This window comes from Falco peregrinus, chromosome Z (assembly GCF_023634155.1).
Source record: "Falco peregrinus isolate bFalPer1 chromosome Z, bFalPer1.pri, whole genome shotgun sequence".
In the NCBI taxonomy this organism is placed as follows: Eukaryota; Metazoa; Chordata; class Aves; order Falconiformes; family Falconidae; genus Falco; species Falco peregrinus.
In genome coordinates, this window is record NC_073739.1 from 4,886,987 (window position 1) to 4,899,371 (window position 12,385).

Sequence of the window (12,385 nt, forward strand, 5' to 3'; positions counted from 1 at the left end):
TCACCTAGATCCGGCATCAGGGCCAGATTCAGGTGGCCTCAAAATGACTAATCTCCAGAGCAGCCGTGGAGTTTCTCTGATTTGGTGGGGTGATGTGTGGTGGGGCATTAACATCTGTGAGGCACTGAGATGCTGAGGGTGCCACAAAAAGGTGGTTCACTCTCCAAGCAAGCACAAGTGACAGGCAGAGGGACCTCCAGGCAGCTGCTGGTTGTTAAAGTGCCGGTTCTTTCACGTGTTACAGTGCAAAGAGTGAAAACGGAACATTCTTTAAATTAATAAAAAAATGCACCACAGACACCGTATCACTAAGAAAGCCAGTAACTTTACTGATTTGTCTGCAAAATACAAATTATACCTTATTTCCAGCAGGAGAATCTTTTGAAATTTTCCCATTTTGTTCACTACAGACAGCTGAATTAAGTCCCTTGAGATACACAGATGTGGTTTAACTTACTTATAACATCTTGTCATCTAGTGGCGACAAAGTCCAGCTTATGCCGCTGTGAGCCTCTACTTTAATATTTGTTGCAAATGCTTGTATGCTCCCATTTACAAGCTATTTTGTTATCACCATTGTTTTATGGAAGCAAATCCCCATGAAAGAGAAGAAAAAAAGAAAAAAAGGATACAACAAACCATCTGAAGCAATCCAAGTGTAATGCCTGCGGTAACCCAGGTCTGATATTAGTTACTCCGCAAAAGACTCTGGTACTGCATTTTTTTTTTTTTTTAATGAGTTACTTAACCGACCTTTTTTGAATCAAACTGAGGTACGGATCAGTCTGAGGTATGAGAAGGGAAGGTAGAAATGCAACACCTGATTATGAAAATAATCAAACGGATACTTTTGATGCAGAAGGTCTGTGGCTCAAAGCTTGGATTGCTCCACATCTTTGGTTAAAATATATTAACAAAAGCCTTTTATTACATCTACAGTCTGAAGCATTCTAACAGACACCAATGTTCCATCAGTCCTTCAAGAGACCTGTAGTGGCAGGAAATTAATGCCATATAACTGACGACATCACAGCAGATGGCACAAACAGGAACAGATGAAGTATGCCATGTTTAGGCAACAGCCTTTATTGAGGTTTCAAGTGGCTTTAAAAAATTACAAAGCATTTACCTTCAAGGCGAAGGAAGAAGGAAAACAAAACAGCTCTGTTAGGACTATAGAGAAAAGAGGGTATATAGGATAACACATACAATACAAAAGGGTTGACATCCTTGAAAACAGTCTAAGAGTTCTTTTATTCTTACGCTAGCTTTACCTGAAAAAGATCTGAGGACAACAGATATTTTTATATTATTCATTAAAAACTGCTAAATTCCTCTTCTGGGAAAAATATAAGCCATTTTGTTATAAAACACAACTTTTGAAAAACACTGAAATGACAAAAGCTTTACTGCGAATGGCTCAATGCATACAATATACAGGTTGTGCAGATAGGGTATATCATATAATTGTCACCAGCAATTGAACACTAACTGACAACACCTTTTAATAGAGGTTAGCTTAGCTATAACAACACTTGCAGATGTCTAGAATGCCACTTCAGGTGTTTGAACTTACAATTAAGAATGTTGCCTAAAACATTATATAGCATGGGTTAAGGTAAAGTAAATGTTAATACTCTTTCAGGGCTCTGCCCCAAACTCCTTAAATACAAAGGAATCACACAATAAACCCAAATTAGCTTTGCAAATACAATAAATGGTAAGGTACAGATAAAGGAACAAGAAAGGTAGACAGTTATAGTTTACAGAAAGTGACTTCACAATCAAAGTTGTGCTTCTTATCATTAGATCAGTTTGCAAATATGCATTATCCCCCACAATTTTGCCAGTATGTTAGTTGCCCTCTGCAGCAGGAACAAGAGGGATGACTGGCATTTATTTTCACGTGATTCTGTTCTACTTGTGTTTATACAAAAATCACTGTCAGAGTTAATATAAATTGCCCAGGCAATACTTTTCACGCTACTTTCTGCTTATTTACTTGCAGTAATATATTACACTGCATCTTCGTTAAATACGTTATCTTTCTTTTTCATGCGTTGCTGAGGCAAATCGCAAGGTAAACTATTAATATGGCTATTCTTCATATATCAATAGACCAAATCCCCTTCCCCACTGACAAGTTTCTACTACGATACTGATAAAGTTGTATTTTTTTCTTGAAATGACAAGGTACATTTGTGATATATTTGCATATTTTTGACACACCAAAGTTTAAAATTCTCAGAAGAGAATAAGAGTATAGATTCATCTGAAGGTGAAGAAAGTGGTTTCAAAAACAGTTCTTTTGTGTTTTAAAATTAATTATGGGCCCCATTAAACCTTTTTTTTGTCTTGGTTTTTTTTTTTTGTGGTTTTTTTTTGTGGTTTTTTTTGTTTTTTTGTTTTTTAAACATGCGTATCTTTTTTCTTTACCCTGCAGATTGCTACACAAGAGAAGATGGATGCATTAGTAGCACAGTATTCTGCTTAAAGAGTTTCCAGATTATGCACTAGCCCCTGCACGGCTGAGAGTGCCTGTAAGGCAGGCTTCTATAACGTCATGATAAGTGAAAAGCATGTGTCCTGTAGTCTGTTCATCATTCTCTTCTACAGAGAGGTACACTCTGTCATTGAGCAGTGCACAGCAACTGCATGTATAGGTGGGAAACTGAGTGTAGATTTCCCTTAACAAAGTAGTCTGTGTTGATATTGAGCTGTCGCAGCTATATCCTTCATCATAGTATCAGTGTGTGTAGGTGAGAGCTGGAGGGACTCTTGGAAAAAGGAGAAATATTACAGTTTCACTATGGCACTAACATTTTGCTTAAACACTTTTTTTCCCCTTGAACAGGAAAGTTAAACATTTGAATATAGCATTCTAATAAACAAGAGGGACAGAAAGGGACTTAAAGAAATGATGCAATCCCCCCGGTCAAGTTGTTTTCATCAAAGGAACGATATGAGGCAGGAGAAAACGCGGATGCTGTAAGCCGAAGCAAATCTCGCTTGGGTGCAAGTACACAGGGAGCATTGCTCAACAACGTGCCCACGGTGAGGTGGCACGTCCGCAGAGGTCTGTGAGAACCAGGGACCTGATGGCCAGTATTGGCTGCGTGAGATCAGCCAACCTCTGGATGGTCCTTAACTGACGATCTCTCTCTAAGAGTTTGACATCTGTGAGAGGGGAGTAATCTTTGCAGCAGGCATGCTCGTGCCGATCCCTCCCTTTAACGCTCCCTACTGCTTCTGCAAATACCCATCTGCACTCACGTAACCGACAGCCGTTAGAGCTGTACATCCAATTCTGACAGGCAGAATACCAGCTTCATTAATGAGAAAGGGCCAAGTTATGCCACTTTGTCATATAACCCACGGAAAGCTACAAGATACGCAGGACATTAAGTAATAGAAGGGCCCTTAACTTGTTACAATGCACAAAACAGCATGAAAGAACTAATCAGTATATACAATGGATCGCAGTTCACCCAACTGATTGTAAAATGCTGTATTAAAATGATTTAAGTTGTTACACCATGGGTAAATTCTAACTTTTTACAGATGAGTCTTTCAACAGGCTGACTTCGACCTGTAAAATGTATACCCAGTAAAAGAAAACCGAAAGAAAATAGTTAAATGTGCAACTGCACAAATATAATTCCCCACTATTAAGATAACAAAAACTTTTGCTATTACCATAATTATTATATATATTAGAAAGCTATACACAAGCATGTTAATTTCACAGATTTTTTTAAAAGATTCTTAATATTTTATATAATTAGAAATACACATTTCAAAAACAAAACTTCTGCAAAGAGAAAACAGTTATCTTGGTTAGCAAAGCATGGAGTTCTTCATGGCTTAGGGTAGTGCTTTCTATACAAACAGTCCTTTTTGTTTGTTTCTTCAGGACTGTTTAAAAGAACTAGCGAAGCTATCAAGGAAAAAAGAACACATTTTGGCTTAAGGAAACTACAAAAGCCACAAATGCTTTGCAAACTCTGTCTTACTTTTTAATATGAAAATAAGCAAAATGTAATGTACATATTTTTATATTTTTTTTATTTAATAAGTGATGCAGACCCAGAATCTTTAAAATTAAATATGTTAGCCCTCGAACTCAACATTTTTTACAAGTATGGTCCTCTCTGAGTGTTTTGATCCTTTTTAACTGATTGCCATACTTTAATGATATGCCTGCATGTTTGTGAGCATTTTCAGTATGTTAGGTGACCCAGTCTCTTTCCAGCATCCAATAACGGCCACCCAACCGCTGGGTCTGTCAAAACATCTGTACATTTTCTATATGTTGCATAACAGCTGCTTTCTCTCTCAGTAAAGATCTGCCATTTCTGGCAAATGTTTGCCTTTTGTCTATTTACACGTAAATAACGTTGAACCTGCAACATGACACTATCTATTGTAACATACATTTTGCAAGGGAGCACAACAGTGAAAAGAAGTTAGCCTTAAAATCTATTTTGTACAAGTGTTCTGTTGTACAACTCAAGTGCTAAGCTTATCTCAGCATTTCTGTTTATCCTTATACTGTATCACTGAGGCAATTTAAAAGTACTTTTACAAAACAGAGTACCTGACTTTTTTTTTTTTTTTTTTTCCACACACGGCACATATAATGCATATCGACCCCCCCCTCCCCCATTAAGGTATAGCACACACACACTGCAAGAAAAAAAAACAAACAACCTAATAGGTAATAATGTTATCATGTCGCCCATCCTTCAGAGAGACGCATGCGCTTGACAGAGGGGCTTTCCCTTTCGTCCGGCGAAGGTCTGGTGAGTCCAATGGGGGAGTGGAATTCGTTCCGGTGATCTTCTCGGTCACTTCCATCGTAGGAACTGCTACAGCTGCTCAAACTGTCAACAGGAGATCTCCCCGCCTCATGGCGCGTGTGCTGTGGGTATCTCGAGGGTGTGGTGGTACGGTCTCTAGGAGGAGAAACAGGTTCTGACTTGATGTTGAGGCTTTGAGTAGAAGGCAGGGAGAGATTTGTACTCTGAGATAAATGAGTGCTAGTGCAAGCTCTGTAGGAGGAAAGGAAACCCAGTTACAGACGGAGGAGGCATGGAGCCCCCAGATATGCACAAACACTCACACAAAACACCAGTGTAAAGGCTCGCACAGGACCAGCACATGCAGAGAGCACGAGGACTGCCTTCTGGGCAGGATTCACCAATTCAAAGGGATGGAAGCATCGCAACAAATGTGGCTGGCTTGAGTGGGACATGCCCTCGGTTTGAAAAGAGGTCTTGCTTTCAGCCTTCTCCCTTTTTCTTTTTTTTTTTTTTTTTTTTTTTTGACTCAAGTGTCACAACAAATTTTGGAAGGCGAGCCTTTGCACTGTTGGAACCACCTGCAGGTTTCTTTATAACTAATGCTTGTGTGTGTGTATGCACCAGCTGAAACAGGGGAGGCATGGGCTTTCTGGTGGGGTTAATCCAATTAGTTTGAATGCACCCAACTATCTTTATCGCTGTTCATTTTGACATGCGACTTCAGATGCAAAACAGAAACAAAAATCGGGGCCAGGTACATTTTATGCCTTCCAGAAGAGAGTTGAGATTTCTGGTCCTAGGACTGGCACTAGCAAAATACCACAGGCAGGCAAGGGCTTAGACATCCTTTTATGGTTTAAATCTATGAATTCATAACTCAGTCCAGAATGCCTTTAAATAAACTTCCAAAGAGAAGCTGAAGAGTAATGGAAGATGTCAGAGGGTTGTACTGTCTGCCTGTAGGAGAGCCCAGCTCAGAGGATGCTCCCAGCATCAAGAGAAACTGCTATGCTAAAACTTTTTCTAAGGCAAGCTGTGTAACTACTCTGAGTTAATTTTCTTTCTGTACGTTTTTGTTGGCAGGTAGTGGCAGAGGAAAGCTAAAACAGAGCGAATACTGAGAATGTGCTTTATCTCTATGGGAGAAATGAGATCACTTGCATCTGCAGGATGTTTTGTACAAAAGCACCACCTCCTGGTAAAACCTGACTTTTCGTTATTAAAATAGATTTCTCAACGTGCAGTTCCCATTATCTTCTGCTTCGGGGACCATTTGCTAGGCTGAAGTTAGTGTCTAACCCCAGAGACAGTGTCAACATTTCTGCTTATGAGTATTTGTACAGGGGGAGACTAAAGGCAGTGGGGGCAACAGACCACTTGGACTCACACAATTTTAAACCCAAGGGGTTTTTACTGCAAGCAGAAGAAACATTGGGATTTGGAAGTAATTTTAAGCATGTAGAAGACACAATTCAGTTTAGCTGTGGTCTTTTCAGTTATTGAAATATTCCACTTTTCCTGATGCCTCATCAACTGACAGCTGACCTTTACTTAAGAAACACTCACTACAACTTTGATGAAAGGTAAAATGTTGTTTTCTTTTCTTCTTCTGAGAGACTTAAAATAGAACTATATGGCTTCAGTATTGAATGGTATCAGCTGCTTTTATCAGGAATTATTGCAGGCTTTAATAATGATTGGATCATGTTAGAAAACAGAGAAAACAGGATGTTCTACCTCCAATTGCTTTTATCTATCCTTTGTTCCTATATAGACAAATGTGCCAAAATTACAGCGATCCCTTTTGTAAGTCACAGAATTCATGAGTAACAGCCCTCACAGTAGCAAATACAGGCTTTTTGGTTGTGGGGGTTTTTTTGTTTGTTTTTTATTTTCCCAAAGAGGACATTTTCTTTGCTTTTGCAACTATTAAATTAACACATAAGAAACCATAAATATCAGACTTTGCCATTCCAGTTTAGTGAAATATCCCACTCTTTTCCTGAAAACTTCTTGAAAAGAATCCAAGAAGAATAAAAAATATATTCCTGTCTGTTTTTTTTTTTTTGCTTTTTTTTTTTTTTTTGCTTTTCATTTCCAGTGACTTTATTTTTCAGTTGCTTAGGAGATGCTGGGACTTCACCTGGGAAAACTGGCTGCCAGTTCAGCATATATAAAGTATAAAATTAAATATGATTTTATAGATACCAATCTTATAGCTAAACCTGAAAGTCCCATAATAAAGGATAGTGGAACCTGCGGATTTGATTTAGAAGTGTTTGATATGAGCAGATGACACGTCACTTTACAAAGCTGGGGACAGCTAAAAAACCCATGCTAGTTAAAAACAAGCATATTCAGTCAAATTTGTTCACACGGAACATATTTGCATTCCATTGTGTGACTGCCCCCCGAGGAACAAATCTAGAGGGATAAGCTGCATTTTCAATAAAATAGAACTAGTATTGCTATACTGCAATGTTGCTTTTCTAATAATGTTTCAGAAGTGAGCATGGAGAATGCATCTCGATAGACTTTACTTCAGATTCCTCATGATTCTTCAGCACGGTTAAGTAAATACCTGGCATACAAATTTGTGGCAGATTTAAAAATGCTGCAGGTTGGTCTACACTTTGAACAGGTTTTTTTTTTGTAAATTGAAAAAAGGTTAAGTCGTCATGTTGGCAGGTCAGGATTAAATTTTTGAGGTTTAAAACAATACAAATAAATAAAAGCAATTATTTTGAGTTAAATATTTTTTCTTTTAGAGTATGATCTTTTTCTGCTAAAACTGTTTCTGAATTTTAATATCTGTTTTTTTTTGGTGACTGTAATGTACATTATTTCATTAGCATTTTCCAAAACATTTTCCCAAGAATCTCCTGTAAGCTAAAATGGTCAGTTACGAGGAAACCTACTGTTGCACATAGGTGTGAATGGTGAAATAGTACATACGCAGGTGCTTAGACCCATATTCAAAACACAGGACTGATGTCTATTTAGAATAGAAGCTGTATAATAAAAAAAAAGAGAGTTCTGTCTGCCACAAAATGATTTCTTTTCATGCATGCCTGTGTGTGAGTGTAGAAACAGCTGTTTGTATCTATATGTATCAATGTATATTTTACGCTGTTGCTGCATATAATCATGTAATTCTGTTCCAGGCATGCCCTGTTTTCATAGTCTGAAAGCTACACTAAGTTCACTGGAAAACAAACAGGTTTTGACTGTGGAAAATCCACAGAGAAAATAAAGCAAATGACTTCAAAGGATTATATATAATTAAAAGCACTCAATAGGTGCCATGCAGTCCACTCATGTTGACATAATTACCTTTTTCCATATACTGTATGAAAACATTTCATTTTATGGACACAACGAAAAAATTAATGTTTTAATTTTACACAGCAGTTCCTATTGAGACCGGTATAGCAAAAATGGGATGTTTATTTAGAATACAACAGCCACATGGGAGAAATGCTGGTTCCTATCTGGGTTCAACACTGAACAGCTGTGCAGCTCTGCTGTGTAAGGGGTGGGAAGCAGCAAGTCAGGGTGCAAGGAGCTTGTGAGTGGGTTTGGTGCTTGCTGACGCCAGTGAGATCAGTTCTGTGTGTGCCTCCATTTATTTGAATCTCCGCCTGGTGTGGAAGCTCAGCATGCACAGAGAGATGTGCAGTTCTGAGCAGGTGATGAGTGAGCACATGAACATGCACCAGACGAGAGGTTTTTTACAGAGGGAGAAAGTAGTGGTCCGTTGAAGGAAGAAAAAGCCTCACATACCTTTTGTTCTATGGCCACACTTGCTTCTCTAAATTTTTACTTCCCCACTTCATACAATTTCCCCCCCTAAACATATATAAGGAACCATTGAAACTTTGCTGCAAAATCTAGTTACTCAACTTTAGTTATGTGCTAATCTGTAACCGGGAGAATAGAGGATATTTTTGACTTGCTAGCAATGCAACCTTCCTCCCACCCCTCTGTTTTTCTCTTAGGTAAAAGCAAAAGTTGTTTTCCCATATTTTTTAATCAATGTAAAAGCAGAGTAAGAATTTCTGTGTCAAGATATTTTGATTAGTTCTCACACATAAAGGTCTACACTTTAAAAAGAAATTTCTAAACAAAGAATAATATGAGGTTGAATCTCTGGAACATCTTATTTACAATGGTGGTATAATGAAAAACGCTCAGCCCTAAATATATAAGGCTTTAATTCAAATCAAGGAAGTTGGCAGAACTGATACACATTCACAAAACATGATGTCACTGCATCTAAATTTTTCAGTGAAAATGGTTCAGTGGAGACTATTTGCCCATTTGTAGCTATGGCTGTTGTGTAATCAAAATTAATCATTGCTTGCTATGGAAGAGTCACAGAACAAGTCAACAGTATGCATGAATTTGGACAAATTTTTATTCAGGTGGAAAGAGGTTTGGAGAAACTTCTTTTTATGTAAAAAATTACCTATACTGAAGGTTCTTCAGATGAAATACTGTTTCTATGTTTGCACTTATATTTTAGAAAGGCCAAAATTTTGTCCTGTGGGTGATACTTAAGGAAGAAAACATTCTCTCTTAGACTGGGAAATACAGATGAAACAGACCATTTTCCATATAATGTTGCCTAAAAAATTTAGATCACTTATTTCAAAGTTTGAAATGGTCTCTTCTGGTTAGCAGCAAATAACTTCTGGCAGACTCCTTGGTCCATGTTAAATAAAAAGTAACCCTCCCTATAAGAGACATTGCAAGAATATTCAGACAAAATCCCAAACTTTTGGAAGGGATTGATTTTCAATAGAATCTCTGTGTATTTTTTCCAGAGGTAGACCTAGTTAGAAGACCGTGAAGGTACTATCTTTCTCTTTAACCTAAAAAGTGACAAAGTCTGACCTGTTTTAATGTCACAATCATATCAAAACAGGCCTTACATTGCTATCCTATCCACCAGGCTCAGCAGAAGGACAAAACCTGCATAGACAGGGAAAGTGAATTGCTTCCATGTCCTCAGGTATTTGCCCTCAAGCCCACCAGCACTGGTACGGTTGCTATTTGCAGAGTCAACATGATGGGTTAAGAATTAGGTTGTAAAGATCTTCTCCACTGATCTTAAAGAGGGTTCTGAAAGTGCTGCTGAAATTGTTGGGGACTTATCTGAAGCAAACCAATGCCTCTAACCATACCCTCTTCTCTTACTAACCATGCTGTTCTGCCACGCTTTGGGTAAGTCCAGCTGCTTTTCACCTTTAGGCTTCCATCAAAACCAAAACCTGCTGGAGAACTAGGATGTCTCTTCCAGTAACTCTGTTCTCTCACAGTTCTTTACAGCCTACTGTTACCAACAAACATCTCACAGTTACCAAATCTTTCCAGTGTTATGACCTCACTCAGCACAGGGATTTGGGCTGTCAAACCCTTTCTAGATGTATTTTCTCAGCTACCTGGGGATGACTACAATGTGTGATTGTTTTAGTCTTCCTGCAAATTCTACCTCAGGTTGACATGAACTATGTTCTCTATGATTTCAAATAATCTGAAAGTTTGCACAGGTGCTTTTGCATGTAGAGCTCGGTGACTAAAATAAAGAAATGCTCATGATTTTCTGCAGAGGTAGAAGACTTCTCCAGAACTGTCAGTGAAGCAGCTTTCATAGCTGAATTCATTTACAAATCACTGAAAGAATAATAGTAAAAGTAGCAACTCAGAATGTATTCCACCAGCCACAGCCATTACACTTTGACATTCTGTGATATGAATTAGAAACAGATGACGATGTGTGACATATCTGAAAAGGCATGTAGTTAGTTTAGGATTTAATTTATACTTTTTTGGTTAACCAGATAGCCTTATTACATTCTTTGATACACCACTGAAAACAATCAGCTTATTGTAAGGTTATACATTGATATCTAACATGTGAGTTTTCAATTTATTTGAGACTTTATGTCTTTAGTTGTACAGTTAGCCTGAATGTTGCCCCAGAAACAGTGCAAACTCAAAAAGAAAATAGAAGAAGCGTAAGAGAAAGGTATTGAGACTATTTTTTCTAGCACAGTAACTATTTCAGTTGTATTTTTGAAAGTAGTTAGTACCTATATGTGCTTATTTATGTAGAAATGAGTTGTGAAAGATTTTTGTTTCCTCTGAAACACTTCTATAGCTGTCCTTTAAAAACCCAAATCGTCTGTACATGGTAAAGAAATTACAGTAAGTTACTAAGAGCAGACAGATAAATCAGAAGGAGAATTCTGAAGCTTAAGCCACACTTCTACTATTAAATAGTTTCACATTATGGCAACCACCTTGCAAAAAAATTAGTGCATATGTGCAACACCTCTTTCTGGAAAAAAAAGAAAAGTTTACTTTTCAAATGCACGTGAATTAAATTTCTCCTCATAAATACACTCCAGCTGTTTTCAGCTTCTATTTTTGTAATGAAAACTTTTAAAATTAAAACATGTCTAGCCATACCTTAGGCTACGTGTGGCGTGCTGGTGAATGCCTAGGGTCTTACTCAACAGAAACTGCAGATACCAGGATTTTTGAAAATACTGCTCTTAAGAGTTTACTTCAGTGAGGCAACAGGCTGCTTCTTCAAGAATGCGTCAGATGACCTCCCTGTGTGAATTTTCACACTTTCAAAAATCCTGACATGATGCAGCAGTGTGCTTCAGCGATCCTGAATAAATGTCTTGGAATGAGCCACTAGAGGGCATGGACACCTGTCCTCCTCAGCACACGCAAATCACAACGAGTTCTCTGGGCTTGCAGTTCTTAGGCCTAATTATCTTGCTTGCTTGTAGAAAACACTTCCAAAGAAATGAAACTTGAATGTCAGAGCTGAACAGAAGGGAGTATGTAATTATGATGTAAGGTTAAGGCTTAATCTCAGGTCAAATCACTATGTCACTCTTACTTGATTAAAAATATTTAGAAAATTTTCAAGTTTACTGTAAATGTGCTATAGTAACTGGAAATAAAAAGCATAAATGGCAAAATACAGAAAAAGCACAATGTAAGTGTTTGGCTTGGTATTTATCAGTGAAATAAAATGCTGTTTAAAGAAACAAAGAGTAAAACATGAACAGTACCCTTTACTGCACTACTGAGAAAATGTCATGGATACAGAGTATTTCCTTGTAGCTACCCAGCAAACTTTTCATGAACATACATAGTTCCAATTTTGGGAAATGGAGGTCTTACACGTAGTAAATACATGCTGATATGTTGTCTTGATATATTTCAGATTTAGGGTAACTGGGGAGACTGAAGTCACTGTAGAACAATAAAATACAGAAAACACTGCTTACCCCAACTGACTGAGGGCAGATGGTGGCATGTTATGTAGGTGTTGCTGTTGCCAGCCAGTCACAGAACCAAGGTGAAGAGCACTGGCTGTATTAAACCCAGAGAGAGATGATATATCTGCACTACTCAGAGAATATTCTAGATTTGAAAACAGAAAGGACAATAATCAGAAGAGAATTAAAGAGGAAGCAATTAAACAATAACTAGCATTGTAATTTTCACATGTCACTTTATAAGCCTTTTAATTTTAATGACACCAATCACATTAAGTT

At 37.8% G+C, this 12,385-nt stretch overlaps 1 protein-coding gene across 14 annotated transcripts in view; it reads right to left on the reverse strand.

The window, feature by feature from the left end:
- Nucleotides 1-305: 305 nt before the first annotated feature.
- Nucleotides 306-12,385, reverse strand: part of MEF2C (myocyte enhancer factor 2C) — a 128,162-nt gene continuing 116,082 nt past the window's right edge. For 9 of the 14 annotated variants that reach the window (XM_027786048.2, XM_055791336.1, XM_027786044.2 and 6 more), the window contains 2 exons: nucleotides 12,116-12,251; nucleotides 306-5,051 (listed from right to left, as the gene is read on the reverse strand). In XM_027786048.2, coding sequence (XP_027641849.1) covers nucleotides 4,730-5,051; nucleotides 12,116-12,251 — 458 coding nt within the window. In that variant the 3' untranslated portion in view covers nucleotides 306-4,729. The remainder of the gene's footprint in view (nucleotides 5,052-12,115; nucleotides 12,252-12,385) is intronic. The other 5 variants (XM_027786055.2, XM_027786053.2, XM_055791335.1 and 2 more) reach the window with 1 other exon arrangement.